The following is a 15,469-nucleotide window of genomic DNA, read 5'->3' on the forward strand; positions in this document are numbered from 1 at the left end:
ATAAAGAGGTGATTCTAGTATTTCAAGACTATATTGCTTGAGGACAAGCAACACTCAAGTGTGGGAATATTTGATAATGCTAAAAACGAGCATATATTTCATAGCATTATCCCTCAAGAAAGACAAGCTTTTAGTTGCAATTGTTCTATTTACAAGTGATATTCGTTTAAATAATAAAAGGTGAAGACAAAAGACAGATTCGACGAATTGAAGACGCAAACTACAAAAAAGCTCAAAAGTACAAAGTACAATCAAAGAGGTTCCAATTATTGATAAGAAACGTCTCAGAATTACAAGAGTACAAGATTCAAAACGCAAAGTACAAGATATTAAATTGTACGCAAGGACGTTCGAAAATCCGGAACCGGGACCAGAGTCAACTCTCAACGCTCGACGCAATGGACTAAAAATTACAAGTCAACGGAGTATAAGAATATAATATAATATATATAATTAAATTTAATTATATATATTATATTATATAATAAATAAATAAGCAGCCCACATTTTTAAAGACTTTTGAGCCTCCCCAGCTGGCCATGCGATCGCATGGCCTTGAAGGGCAAAGCTCATGCAATCGCATGAGGCTCTTTTCCAGCCCACATGCCTATAAAAATCGAGCTTTGGTGCATCATAAAAAAATCCATCTCTCTATCTCACATACGATATATATATATATTTATATTATAATTTTAATTTTAATTTTAATTTCTAATAATAAGGGTATGTTAGCAAATGTTGTAAGGGTGTAAGTCGAAATTCTGTCCGTGTAACGCTACGCTATTTTTAATCATTATAAGTTATGTTCAACCTTTTTACATTAATGTCTCGTAGCTAAGTTATTATTATGCTTATTTAAAACGAAGTAATCATGATGTTGGGCTAATTACTAAAATTGGGTAATTGGGCTTTGTACCATAATTGGGGTTTGGACAAAAGAACGACACTTGTGGAAATTAGACTATGGGCTATTAATGGGCTTTATATTTGTTTAACTAAATGATAGTTTGTTAATTTTAATATAAAGATTTACAATTGGACGTCCCTATAAATAACCATATATACTCGATCGGACACGATGGGCGGGGTATTTATATGTACGAATAATCGTTCATTTAACCGGACACGGGAATGGATTAATAGTCTATGGACTTATTAAAACAAGGGTGAAATTATGTACAAGGACACTTGGCATAATTGATAACAAAATATTAAAACCTTGGATTACACGCAGTCGATATCCTGGTGTAATTATTAAACAAAGTATTAAGACCTTGTTACAGTTTAAGTCCCCAATTAGTTGGAATATTTGACTTCGGGTATAAGGATAATTTGACGAGGATACTCGCACTTTATATTTATGACTGATAGACTGTTATGGACAAAAACCAGACGAACATATTGAATAATCCAGGACAAAGGACAATTAACCCATAGGCATAAAACTAAAATCAACACGTCAAACATCATGATTACGAAAGTTTAAATAAGCATAATTCCTTTATTTTCATATTTAATTGCACTTCTAATTATTGCACTTTTATTTATTGTTATTGTATTTAATTGCACTTTTAATTATTGTCATTGTATTTAATTGCACTTTTAATTATCGTACTTTTTAATTATCGTAATTTTATTTTATCGCACTTTTATTTATCGCAATTTCATTATCGTTATTTACTTTACGCTTTAAATTAAGTTGTATTTATTTTTAATATTTTACATTAGGTTTTAACTGCGACTAAAGTTCTAAAAATCGACAAACCGGTCATTAAACGGTAAAAACCCCCTTTATAATAATAATATTACTTATATATATTTGTATTTTTATAAATTAAAACTAATATAGCGTTAAGCTTTGTTTAAAAGATTTTCCCTGTGGAACGAACCGGACTTACTAAAACTACACTACTGTACGATTAGGTACACTGCCTATAAGTGTTGTAGCAAGGTTTAGGTATATCCATTCTATAAATAAATAAATATCTTGTGTAAAATTGTATAGTATTTAATAGTTTTTCCTAGTAAAATATAAGCTATTTCATATACACCTCTACGCACATCAGTATCATGTCAGTTGGTACCCTCAAAACACTCCTAAGCATGCCTTTATTCTCTGGCTTGCTGTGCAGGGCAGACTTTCTACCCAAGATAGAGTTAAAAAGTGGCAGCCTAATGTCACTTTTAAATGTTGTTTTTGTGGTAAACAGGAAGATAATCATGAACATTTATTTTTTAAATGTGAGTTCACAAATCAGATATGGATGAAGGTGAAGAATATGTTAGTTTTCAAAGGGTTGCATAATGACATTAGCCATATTGTTAGAGATTTGGCTAGGTATCCTGCTGTTAAGGACATTCGTAATGTGCTCAATAAAGTTGCTTTTGGTGCCAGTGTATACTTTGTATGGGTTGAAAGGAATAGAAGATTGTTTAAGAATGTTTCAAGTTCAGTTGATGATATTGGGTGGACTATTCGGGAATTTATTCGATTGAAGTTAACCTGCTTGAAGGTTAAGGATAATGTGAAGGTGCAGAAGGTTGCAGATCTTTGTGATCTTGTTCTGGTTAATAATAGGCTTCAGCTTAAACTAGGGTGATTTGTATGTTGTTTGTTTTTTGAGTGGTATTCACTTTGTATTTGGATGTATTGTTTTGGGTTGGGGCATGACTATCCTCTGCCTTTGTATTGTAATTGGTATTGTTCTTAATATATTATTACATTGGAAAAAAAAAAGGTAGCAGCTCTAGAAAAATTTATAATCAATACTATATACTTTATACTATGTGGATCTATAATAAAGGGTAATAATATCAATTGATCGTATTTACATTCCAATTCCGTCAATTATTTTAGCAACCAAATAAAATACATATTCTAATTCCTTTGCATTCTAATTCCTACAAATTCCATTCCTTTCATTAGATTCCATTCCATCCTCAAAACATTCTTCCAACCAAAAGGAGCCTAATATTTGAATTTAAATATTACCAATTATGATCCAAATCTAAAGTAAAATTATAACAAATTCAAGTTTGAAGTCTGAATCAGAAAAATAAAAGTTGGGGAAAAGTGAAGTATTATCTAAAAGTTGATGGCTCTTTCTTAACAAAGCAAAAGATGCAAGGGTCTAACTGTAAGTCCCAATCCTATTTGGTAAACCGGGTTATACCCGTATATTAAAAAACCCACTAAAAACCGTGTACGCATCAATAAACTTTCAGCCAGGAAATTATTATATGCTCCTTTTCAGTTTTGGGGTCTAGGGTTAGCTGACGAACACACAAAAAAAACCCTAAATTCACTCGTTCTGAGATTGTGTTTCTCAAATTCCGGCCCATATTTTCATATTTATCACAGCAGAAAGGTAAATCGCTTTAATTTCAGTTTTTTTAGGGTTTCTAATCGTTTAATTAACCGTCTTGAAATCAATCATATCTTGTTTGTTATTGTTTTTACAAGTTTAATTCTTCTACCGTGTATATTATGTTTCAAATCAATAATTAGAGTTAACTTCCCAATATAATCCAAGTTTGATCATTTATATATGTAATATATGTATGTGTTAAGCTTTGCAATTGTTGATTGATTTGTGTATGTATTGATGCTAGGATTGAAAGCTGTTTTGTTTTAAGTGAAGTGTAAAAAGCAGCTGACTTTTGGACATTGTTTGGTTTGAAGGTATGGAAATACCGATTAAGCCGATTGATCAACTGTTGGAAAGGGTACTTTGTATGAACATCCTTTCGTCAGATTATTTTAAAGGGCTTATTCGGTTCAAAACATATCATGAGGTGGTTGATGAGATATACAATGAAGTGGATCACGTGGAACCGTGGATGACTGGGAATTGTCGTGGGCCTTCGACCGCATTTTGTCTTCTGTACAAGTTCTTTACTATGAAGCTTACTGTAAAACAAATGCATGGACTATTGAAGCACCCGGATTCTCCGTACATTAGAGCGGTAAGTTTTAACACATGTTGTTAAGTGCCATAAGTTTCAGTTCAAATATTAATACTTTGTGTCAGTAGACATATTTAGTAATTTTTTTACCTGTGCATTGCCTTTTGGATTGCATATGCTCGACCTTGGTTGTTAAATCCGTAACGAAGTTTATTTGGTAGCGCTACTGTAACCTGAGTCGTTTTTGGAATGCAAATTTTTTCATGGATTTGACTGGTATTTGGTTAAAGGCTTCTATATGTTTTGTAAGGTTCTCAATCAAGTTTTTAATGCACATGCCTTGTAAACTCAATGTGTCTATAGCAGAATCATACATACATGTATTGACTTATGATTTGTTTCTGCAGATTGGATTTCTATACTTGAGGTATGCTGCAGATCCTAAAAGCTTGTGGGGCTGGTTTGAACCGTACATCAAGGATGATGAGGTACTCCAATTTTTTTTTGTGTTTTTTTTTTTTATTATGCAACTTTTGATTGTGAAGCTGCTAGTTGAAGTTTGTATATGATCCTTGGTGTTCGACCTTCAATATGTTGTGTATATTAAAAATATTTTTTTATACACGACGTTAACAATAATAAATTATCATCCTTGAATGGTTTTTTCTGCATTTGTAGCTTTTAGTTGACAGTGTGAGCATCACATTTTGTGGAGAGTATGATACATTTTATTTATCTAAGATTTATGATGATCTATAGCCTCAACCATGTTTCTAGAAATTGGATATAGGTACATCGATTTCGGTATGGTGGTTATTGTTTGGTTTTCACGAGTATAATTCCATAAGTTGTAGTAATTTTCTAGTCGGAAAGGTGGGATCTTTTCTGCTTGATTCCATTCAGGGCACACTTCTTGCTTTTAGTTATATATGTCTGTTTTTTATTAGCCACGGCCTGAAAGTAGACCAGATAAAAAAGAAAGTCTGTTTTGGTGCGATTTGTGGATTAAGCCCGTAGTCATTTTATAGAGCTACAACCGTACAATGTCTCAATGTCCTATTGATAGGACTTTTTACTCGTTCCGGTTTGCATTTGCAACTTTATAATTTCTCAGGGTGCTCTTTGTGCCTGAGTTTGGAATAGTTTATTGAGTTACTTTACTCGACGATAGGTGATCCTTGTTGGTTTAAGTGCTCTTAAGCGTAGTTGGCTTGGTTTAAAAGGCGACGATAGAGTGATAGGTACTAGGGTTTGGAGGCTTACACATCACAAATACTTCACTTACAAAAGTAATTAAAATTAAAAGTTTCGATCGCGGCATGGATGACCCGGTAAGTTTGTTTAAATCTTTCATAATAGTGAGGTATAGCTTTGACTTTATGATAAAACCATTTGAATGCTCAACCTTTGATGTTATTTGGTGTCAACATCATAAAATTGAAGATGGGCCCTGAACTTGCTTTCCTGGCTTGTTTACAACATTAGAAGTTTAATCAACAATGCAAATGAGGAATTTGTGAAAATAGGATTTAAGTTGTACTCTGTAAACTGTATGATAAGCATTCTTGCATTTATTGTTCTTTTCTTAAATGAATTAATTGTATCATTTAACTGTTTCTTTTGTTTGTACTCGTTCAATAGTTCAGGCAATAATGGAAGGCTGTCATGCAACTGGAAGCGTACATAGGTAGCATTACTTATGGTAGATGCTTACTTATTCGTTGTCCTAGGAGCCTTATTTGTAGTCACTTATATGTTAGCTTAGTTAAAAGATACTTTTTTTGTGTGTGCATTGAGTTTATTTGGTGCCTCATAGCACCATTTTTGTTGTATAATCTGCACTTAAGGGCATTTGTTTTGATCAATGATTTGTGTTGTATTCTTTTGTTAGGAGTTCTCGCCTGGATCTAATGGTAGGATGACAACAATGGGCGTCTACGTGCGGGACCTACTTCTTGGACAGGTCAGGTGCCAGTCTTAATTCTTATCTCATATCCTCATTACTCTATTTTATCCATCCTTTAACTGACAAGGTTTTATAACTATTTTTTGCAGTACTACTTTGATACGTTGTTTCCCCGTATCCCTGTTCCAGTAATGCGGTCAATTACAGCAAACCTCGAAAGACTGAAACTTCCCACCAAACATTGTGGAGTAACTGGGGAATCCACACGTGGGTCTGATGACATGGCACGTCGACCACCTTCTGTTAAAGCTTCTCTCTCGGTTTCTTTCGGTCAGCGGGCCCCTCATCGTGCATCCACACGAGATTCCTCCCCTGTTCGGCGTACTCTCCCACCTCTACCTTCCTATGACCGAAACGACAACGAAGATTCTCGAAGATCCCCATCCCGTCACCGTAGCCAAAGCCGTGATTTATCCGATCGGGATTATCCTGAAAGGAATAGAGATCGGGACCACGACCGTTATTATCGAAAGGATAGAGATAGAGACAGGGATAGAGATAGAGACAGGTATAGAGATAGGAGGCATGATTATGATCGAAGGTCCAGGGAAAGAAGCAGTAGGGACTACCACAGAGGATCGAGTTCTCGTAGAAGTCGAAGTAGGAGTAGGAGCAGGAGCAGGAGCCGAAGTGTGTTTGTGGACCGTCAACCAAGTCCAAAGAGAGAAGAAATAAAAGATAGAACATCTGCAACCAGCAACCTAGCGAAGCTTAAAGACATGTATGGTGATTTGACTACTGAAAATGGTGGTGCGACTGATGGTAGGGGTCCTGGTAGGAGTAATGGTGCTGAAGAGGTCATACGGCTCGGTGGTTCAACTTGGAGGTAACCATGTGCATCTGACAGTATCAGGACCCGGCACAATATAATATACATGCGCCTATTCAATTGTGGTAAGGAAACGATGGCATGTATATTTAATTTGACTTTGAGATTGACTTGTTTTAAATTGGTCAATGTATTACTGTAACTTCTTCACATCTTATAGGCTGTTTACTTTTTTTTTTTTTTTTTTTTTTTTTTTTTGTGAATTTGTGTCTGTTTCTATTTGACTATGTTTGAGAAGGGTATTTGATTTTTATGTCTCATAGAAATAGACCAATTTTCAGATTCAATGACAGATTAAGCGATAATGAAACAACAGTTTAATTTAAAGTTAGTACAGAAACAAATCATTAGTTGTTGGAAAATAAACATGTTCTGCTAGTCTTTCTGCAGTGCTTTGTAGGTACATTACTTAAGTAGTAAAGTCTCATGCTATTTGTCAACTGAAAAGTGATGTCTGATTTTTTAACCCATCCAAATGAAATGCCTTGGCTTGATTGTATATATTGTTGGGGCGTGTGCCTAATGTGTAAAACTGAACCTTCTAAAAATATAATTACCACGGAGTATTAATTAATCACTATAATCATAAGCTATACAACTAAATCATCTTGTGATAAAAGTTTTCCTATATTGCACTAGATAATTTACGATAATTAATGGGGTGAGGGGTCCGTCGTGTGTTGCTGCAGATCCCCTCTGTTTGCGGTAAGATGTATTCACGTATCAGATTAGGTTAGAATCAGAGCTAAGTGAGAGACGATAAATGCGATTAAGCTGCTTTATAACTGCTCGATTTACAAGTCTTGCCTAAGTCCTACACTTGAATGAAGATTAGGTTAGAGTTGAAACTGAAATTGAAATCGAAACACACGCTTAAACTATTTAGAAAATTAGACAAATGTATCAATAAGAATTATATTGGTTCAGGACTTATACTGGCAGAAATATTATTATTTAATTTAATTCAATGTTTGTAATAACTGTTACTTTTAAAGGTAACTTTTTTTGCTTTTAAATAAGATGTTTCGCTAATTTAACTTTTGCTATAATTGTAAGAAAGGGAAGCGGTGGTGGTGGTGGTTGTTGTGGTGGTGCTGGTGGTGGTGCTGGTGCTGTTGTTGTTGTTGTTAATATTTTTTTTTTTTAAAAACGAAAACTTTATAACAAATCTTTATCTCGGAAAGATAGAAAGAAAAACAAGACGAGACTTAAAAGCAATAAAATATCTCAGCAACAAAACCCGACTTAAAGCTAACTAGACCCGAGTCTCGCCATGAACTAACGAACAACACGACTTAAAAACATAAGAATTGAAAAAACATGAATAAACCCACCACCTAAACGGCAAGGACCTCTGCAAACTACCAAAATCAAAACCCACTAACCAACAAAGTCCTCCTCACCTCTCATTGTCGATATTGTTGGTGTCGATGCTATTTCCCTGAAAATTGCATAATTTACATAATACATATGACATCTAGTTTAACTATCGTGAAACCAAGTTATGCTATTTCCCTTACATAAGATTATGATTTTAAGATTATTCTCTTTGTCAAAAAAATACTATAATAGCGAATAATAAAATCTATATCGTTGTCAATTCAATTGATTATTCACTTGTGTCTTTTTGAACTTTTTACCTCACAGTAACCCTTCTTATTGGCAACCCTGCACCACCACCGCCACTATCTTCTTTTGCCCGCCCTCATTTTCCCATCGCCACCGGAGCTCCAGGTCTCTCTCATCGTTATTCTATGTCTCTCGTAGGTTGGTTATTCGGTTTTTGTTAGATTTATTTTCAATATTTCTTTTAAATTTACGTTAGGGTTTTTTATAAATTGACTTTTACATGAGTAATACTTTCTGCTCGAATCACATCCCTTTTAAAAAAAATTGAAACATTTTTTTATTTTAGGTTATGGTTCTAATTCCATTGCCATATTGTTTGTAGTTTTTAATTCTCCGTAGGGTTCAATGTCTAATTTTTACTTTTATAATCGATTAATTATTATTAGTATCTATGTGATAATTAATGGTGTTTCAGATAGGAGCTGCTGCTTTTAACATCTATTATAAACAAAACCCCATTTTGAAGTTCTCTATTGGTATCTTGTTTGTTTTTACTATTCAATTCATTTCTTTCAATTGTTTCATTTATCAAGTGAATGTGAGTCATTTTTACATTTCTCAGTTTCATAATGCGCATAATAAAATTGTTTATTCTCATTTTCAATTATGTTCATAGTTTTGTTACGTCTTTGTATGTTATGGACTTAACCAGAAATAGGCATAAAATGGGATTGGGATAGATTATTTGTTGTCCAACTTTTTAGCTTTATGACGCGTTCTTTTGAGAGCTTTACAAAGCAATATTGTCTTACTACCACCACTAAAGAAGCATTGTTACTAGGCTTTTTAATCCGTTTACTCATTTGAATGCTTTAAGTGGTTTGGAGCAGTGTGATTAGGTTTATTGCCCAGTTAGTCCATATTCATATGATATGTCCATGATGAAGTTACTTCTTTCTTTGGGATTAACGAGTCTGTATGGATGTTTTAGGCTCTTGACGAGGTAATATTTTAGGGCTGGTTAAAACTGGTAGCAACTTTAGCATTGTGGGTTTTCGGTTTATTTGGTTGATATAAGTTGTGATGCATCTTATTAGATGTTTTGAAGTTTCCTTTCGGTAATTTTTGCTTTCGTGATACGCATATTAGTAAACGATTTACAAAGTCAAACATTGTAAGTATAAGTGTGTGTTGAATGTAATGTTGATGTTTCTCAGGAGCTTAAAAATAAAAGAATATGAATATAACATTCAAGTTTGGAACTTGCATGTTATTTGGTATTTTCATAGTATTGTGATAAGAAAATCATGTATATAAATAATATTATAAATATGCAATTCAAAAAAACTAAAGAGAATGATAACTACATTCAAAGACGACGATATACGTTTTAAACTTCCCTTATTGTCTTAAAACCGTTTACTATGAGTAGTTTTTTACTCCTTTTTTTGCATCATGGCCATCAAAGAATAGGCATGCTGCCTTAAATTTCGTGATACATACAGGGTTCTACTGTAGCAATACTATTTAAGAGAAAATACTAACAATTCTTCTTATCAGTTGTTACTTATCTTGGTAACACAATTACCGGAATTTCAAGTGCCAACGTTGTTTCTCAGGCTCGGCTGACCTTAGTACTTAGCTTTAAGTATGTGTATGAGTTTTCTGGAGTGAAAATTTGAAAATGTTAGAATTAATAAGTTAAGGCTTATTGTATTTGGCAGTTACTGTCATTTAAATCGTCAATCTTTTAATAGGCAAGTACTCATACACACATCGAATATCTACATTTGTTCCATTTTGAGGACTTGAACCCTCAACCGCCCAGTTGGAAGTTTACCTTGATACTGCTACGCCAATGGCCCTTTGCTGCTTTTTGAATTATTTAAATTTAAATTGTCTTGATAATATGGTTTCCATCTTGCATGAATATACTTGAAATTAGGTCTCATACATTTCTCATTCACTATTACACACATGTTAATAACTCTAAGATGTAAAATGATATTTGGTTTCAGGTTAAAAAATATGAAGAGGGTGTTTAGGATCCCGGAGCTGTTGTATTTCCATAATGGTCGATTGCCAGTACCCAAATCCTTCATAATGAATCCAACAACAGTTTCCACGTCCGTTCGTTATTTTTCGAGTGAAGAAGTATCTAAAGCTGCTCTTTTAGATTTGTATGGACAATTTGCTGATAAATGGGCTTACGCTGAGGTACGAGCAAAAGAAGATTTGGTTGTAAAAGTCCGTTTATTTAGAGATGAATTGATAAGGAATGTGAATGATGATGAGTCATCTTCTTTTGAAGATTTTTTGGAAGTTGAAGGGTGGAATTTGTTCAAGATGTATTCTGATGGTGCTGCTATGATTGAGGTTCTTAAGTTGTTGGAATATGATCCTCATTTGGCTATCAGGGTAAAACTAACAATTCTTACTGTTATTATTGTTATGTTATTAAATTTTTTACTCAATTTTCTGGAGTAAATTTTTAATTTTGATGTGTCAGGTTTTTAACTGGAGAAGAAAAAAAGAAGATAACACGAGGCCTATGTCATCAGAAGAGTATGCAAAAGGCATTAAAATTGCTGGTAGATTGAAGAACGTAAATCTGGCTGTCGAAATTTTCCTGGATGCTACATTTAAACGGAAACGTAACACCTCAACTTACAACGCTCTAATCAGTGCGTACATGTATAATGGCCTTAGTGAAAATTGCCAATCAGTTTATCGTGATTTGAAACGAGATACCAGTTGTTGTCCCACATCAGTTACATTCAACATGCTCATATCGATTTACGGCCGTCGGGTTCTTATAAATCAAATGGAAGCAGCATTTCAAGAAATGAAAGATTACAATATCGCCCCTGATTTGACCACGTACAATAATTTAATGGCGGGTTATTTAACTGCATGGATGTGGGATGATATGGAAAATATTTACCGTATGATGGAGACGGGACCCGTTCGCCCTGATCTCAATACACGCTTACTAATGCTTCGTGGGTATGCTCATTCAGGTAACGTAGAGAAGATGGAAGAGATTTATAATATGGTGGGACCTCACATTCGTGAAAAGCAGATTCCTTTAATTAGATCTATGATATGTGCATATTGTAAAAATCGATATATAAATAGAGTTAAAAGAATCGAGGAGCTAATGTTGCTAATCCCTGAGTATGAGTACCGACCTTGGTTAAATGTGTTGCTTATAAAACTCTATGCTGACGAGAATATGGTTGACCAAATGGATAGGTCAATAGAAGAAGCATTTCACCGAAACACGAGTGTCAACACTGTGACAACCATGCGTGCGATTACTTCAAATTATTTTAGGAATAATGCAGTTGACAGGCTGGCAAGGTTTGTAACGCGTGCAGGGGATTCAGGGTGGAGAATATGTCGGTCGTTGTACCATGGGCTGATGATGATGTTTGCATCACAAAAACGGGTCGAGGAAATGGAGCAAGTTTTAGTTGAAATGGGTAAGTATAACTTCACGTGCTCGAAAAGAACGTTTTATATATTGTACAAGGCGTATTCAGAACAAGAACAAGGGTATCAAAATAAATTTTATAGGGTGTTAGGGTTGATGTATAAGCATGGATATGGAGTTCGACCGTAGCAGATATTTCAGTGTTAATGTAGAAAATGAGAAAAGAAACTATTGGAGTTTTATTATTTTTTCCTCATCGGCAATATCATTTTGACACCGGTATGATTTAATGTCAATGCGTGTACTTTTTGGTTATCAACTCCTATTTGTTGTCCCTATGTATACCTACCGCAATGCTGAGTTTTCTTGAAATAAGATGTAATTACAGCTTAAAATGTTTTGCTTTTGAATTGGTTTTATATATGCAGTTTATACAAGCTGTGGCAAAACTGATTTACTAAGGACTATCCTATTGTACCAGCCTAAATGGGTTGCAATGATCACTAGTGAGTTCTGGAAAAGAGTGGTATTAAATGTAAAACTTATGTTTCTTACAGACTTGCTGTCACTAAGTTGCCACATTTTCATTGTCTGTAACAATAGAATGTTTGATATATGGTGTAGTTTAGTGAGAATTCTGACTATAACTCAAATAGTAAAATGCCTTATGATCAAGCAAAATTAAAAATAAAACATATTGAATCAAGTTAATAAAGCTCCTTCGAGTACAAAGGTGAACCATTCCAAGATAGCCTAGTGCCCTAGTGGTTGGGTCCTGATATCATCACAAAAGGTCTCAGGTTAAACCTCATTATAAGCATCATTGTTATTCAACAAAAATCCACTAAATTTTAGGACATCTCCCTTTATTTTTCCCACGGTGAAACTGCAACTCCGCAATAAGTCTAACCCACGACGAAACAATAGTTTGTTAGGTTATTTGAATAAGTGTTGTAGCCTTTAGATGGTTACTTGTTTTGTGGTAGTAGTTGCTTAGTTGCTGAATGTCGATGGTTAGTTATTTGACTTTCATGTAACTCGTTTGAAATTTAATTAGCATTCGAATGAAACAATTAATTCCCTCAAATTCTTCTTTACCTCAACATTTTTGGTATCAGATCCGCACCCATTGACCTGATTGAGCATAGCAGCTTGCTAAAAAAAAGAAAGAAATGGGTCTAGAAATTACTATCATGTAAGTACGTAACCCTCAACGTTTATATTGTTCGGTTTTGAGTTAAACGATTTGAAACCTAATAATTAACCCCTAATCCCATGTTTAAATGAGATCTAAGTTAATTTTCTCAAATTATAGTTAGTGGAGATTGAACATGGGTCTCTGGAAATTCCAAAGCATCCAACCACTGGGCAATGTGTTTGCAATGCTAATTGCTAACTCAAAACTTATAACTTAAGTACTTATTTTATAATATACAGATTAATCTTACGTTTCATTAATATATTGCATTTTTACATTTGTTGTTTTGTTAGTGTTTCAATATTTCAGTTCTTAGTATACACGCCACTGTATCTAGGTATGATAGTTGTTTGATTGGTAGTGTTTTGTTATTTTGTAGCCGTTTTTGTTTTGGCTCGAATTGAGATAGCTAGTTTTTTAAGTTTGTTCTAGATTGTTTACTATCTTCGAGTTTTAACGGTCATCGATTTTGTTGTATCGGTTTATACTTTATAGAATCCTTTATTTATTGATGAAGTTTTTATAATTTTAATAGTAATCGTTATTGTTATTTAAGTGAAGAAAAAAAGTAAGTAATTTTCTTTGTAAGTAGTACCATGAATATGATGAAACAAAACACTTATTAAAGTACGTTGTTTGCTATTCTCTGTATCCGTATCTAAACGGGTAAATAAAGGTTTACTTTTTTCGGCTATCCGGGAAGAGAATACATTAGTCAGATGTACGATATCTAATCAAATTATTCGGTGACTGTTATACTTTTTTTTTTGGCCATCTAAATATATGCTCACGCTGAAATTTGACCATAAAAAATCTTGTAAGTAGTTATAAATAAATGATAGGGTCGTCAAATGGTTTTCTTGAACGAACGTCAAAGAGCTTGCTTGACTTACCCTCCAAACTGTTGCTATATCATATCGTTATCATCATTTATTATCCAATATTCGAATTGGTGTAGTTGTGTCAAGTTGCAATCAAACATGCTTTTGGTTTGGTCGGGCGTTCGTTGCTATCAAACATACCCTCGAGAAAATTCTCGAATTCTCCCTTTTCCTTCGCTTTTAATTGTTTCTTAGGGTTTTGACACAATGAAACACGGCTATATTGGATGGTACATGTTTATTCCTTACCACTTATTACTTCATTGTATATGGTCTCACAAAATATGGGTGGTACTTTTTAATTGGTGGATCGTAGTGTGGATCATGTCTTCATCGATCATCGAACTTTCAAGTGATTGGTGCAATGGGTTGGGTTTTGATGTGAAGAAACTTTGGAAGCTCATCGGTCCGACTGCTATTTGGGCATTTTGGCTAGCTAGAATTGATTTGGTTTTTAATGGTGTTTATGTATGTTGGGCCATTTTCGTGGATCGTTCTAAGTAAAGGTGTTTCAATGGTTAGTTAGTGCAAAGATGTGTGCTTCCCATATATTTTATGTGTGGATAGATTCTACAAGATTGCTAATGGGAGTCTGAGCAGTAGCTTTTTTGAAGGTTCAAAGAGATATTGTGGTAGGAAGAGATTTATTGTTTGTTCTTTGTAATGATATAGTGTCACTTTTGATTTTGGGTAGTAAGTTGTAAGTTCAGAATGCAATATCAGTATGGTTTTGTCTTGTAATCTCAGATTTTCACTACTATGTGAAAATCCTTTTAATATATTTCAAGTTTTTTTGCCAAAAAAAAAAAAAAAAAAAGTTGTGTTAAAATTTCATTGGCCAACTCTCCTTACTTTCACTGTACAAAACGTCCCTAAACCCGACCCATTTACATTTACAATTATATTTTACACATTGATCAAAGGTGACAAACCACACAAACTTTAAGGAATATTCTAATTGGTGTAGTTAAGTGTCAAAATTTCATTGGCCAACTCTCCTTACTTTCACTGTACAAACCGCCCCTAGATCCGACCCATTTACATTTTACACATTACCCATTGATCAAAGGTGGCAAACCACACAAACTTTAAGGGCTAAGAAAGGTAAACCTACAAGCTTCGTTTTCTCACTCTACCCAAAACCACCACCACCATACACACTGCCACCTTTAACCACCACCCACAACCACCTTTGACCACCACCTGCCACTTTTGGTCACCACCCACAACCAACTTCGGCTACCACCACTGACCACTATACATCCCACATCAACCACCATCCACCTCCACAATTTTAACTCATTTTAACTAGATATCGAAGACCACTGTCGGTCACCGCCATCATCCGCCACCATTAGCCTCAAAAACAAAAACAAGAAATGAAAGGAGTGTAATGAAGGATGGTCGTGGGTCACTAGCTTACCAAGATCTCGAGGTTCAACTCGTTAACGTCGGTCAACGGCCCTGTAACTGGCCGGAAAAGCAAGCTAATCGGAAATTATATTTTTGGACGAGAAATGCGTCTGCAGCGCGTGACAACGCATCATTCGGTCACCACTCCCAACGTTTATATGGTTGTTTCCGTAATTGCGCGACTGATATAATGGTGGTGGTGGTGAATTTTAAATCGTAAGAGAAGAAGGTGTAATAGATGCTCAAAGTTTTGGGGAAGTTTAAGTTTTTG

The 15,469-nt window shown here is 34.5% G+C and overlaps 2 protein-coding genes across 9 annotated transcripts; both read left to right on the forward strand.

Annotated features, from left to right (window-relative positions):
* The first annotated feature begins 3,202 nt into the window (after positions 1–3,202).
* Positions 3,203–6,988, forward strand: LOC139839597 (pre-mRNA splicing factor SR-like 1). 5 transcript variants are annotated; one of them, XM_071829702.1, is made up of 5 exons: positions 3,203–3,368; positions 3,613–3,966; positions 4,314–4,394; positions 5,798–5,869; positions 5,962–6,988. In XM_071829702.1, the coding sequence occupies exons 2-5, from the start codon at positions 3,685–3,687 to the stop codon at positions 6,700–6,702; spliced, it is 1,176 nt and encodes a 391-aa protein (XP_071685803.1). In that variant the 5' UTR covers positions 3,203–3,368; positions 3,613–3,684; the 3' UTR covers positions 6,703–6,988. The 5 variants fall into 5 exon arrangements, with proteins under 5 accessions (XP_071685803.1, XP_071685804.1, XP_071685807.1 ...); XM_071829703.1 differs by having other exon boundaries at positions 3,683–3,966; XM_071829706.1 differs by lacking the exon at positions 3,203–3,368 and adding an exon at positions 5,548–5,593 and having other exon boundaries at positions 3,931–3,966.
* Positions 6,989–8,213: 1,225 nt separating this feature from the next.
* LOC139839979 (pentatricopeptide repeat-containing protein At2g30780-like) lies at positions 8,214–12,216 on the forward strand. Of its 4 annotated transcripts, XM_071830197.1 has the most exons (4): positions 8,214–8,468; positions 8,746–8,806; positions 10,289–10,688; positions 10,780–12,216. In XM_071830197.1, exons 3-4 carry the CDS (start codon positions 10,299–10,301, stop codon positions 11,893–11,895), a joined length of 1,506 nt encoding a protein of 501 aa, XP_071686298.1. In that variant the 5' UTR covers positions 8,214–8,468; positions 8,746–8,806; positions 10,289–10,298; the 3' UTR covers positions 11,896–12,216. The 4 variants fall into 4 exon arrangements, with proteins under 4 accessions (XP_071686298.1, XP_071686297.1, XP_071686299.1 ...); XM_071830196.1 differs by lacking the exon at positions 8,746–8,806; XM_071830198.1 differs by lacking the exon at positions 8,746–8,806 and having other exon boundaries at positions 8,214–8,435.
* The last annotated feature ends 3,253 nt before the right edge of the window (positions 12,217–15,469 follow it).

The sequence above is a fragment of the Rutidosis leptorrhynchoides genome, chromosome 4 (genome assembly GCF_046630445.1).
Source record: "Rutidosis leptorrhynchoides isolate AG116_Rl617_1_P2 chromosome 4, CSIRO_AGI_Rlap_v1, whole genome shotgun sequence".
In the NCBI taxonomy this organism is placed as follows: domain Eukaryota; kingdom Viridiplantae; phylum Streptophyta; class Magnoliopsida; order Asterales; family Asteraceae; genus Rutidosis; species Rutidosis leptorrhynchoides.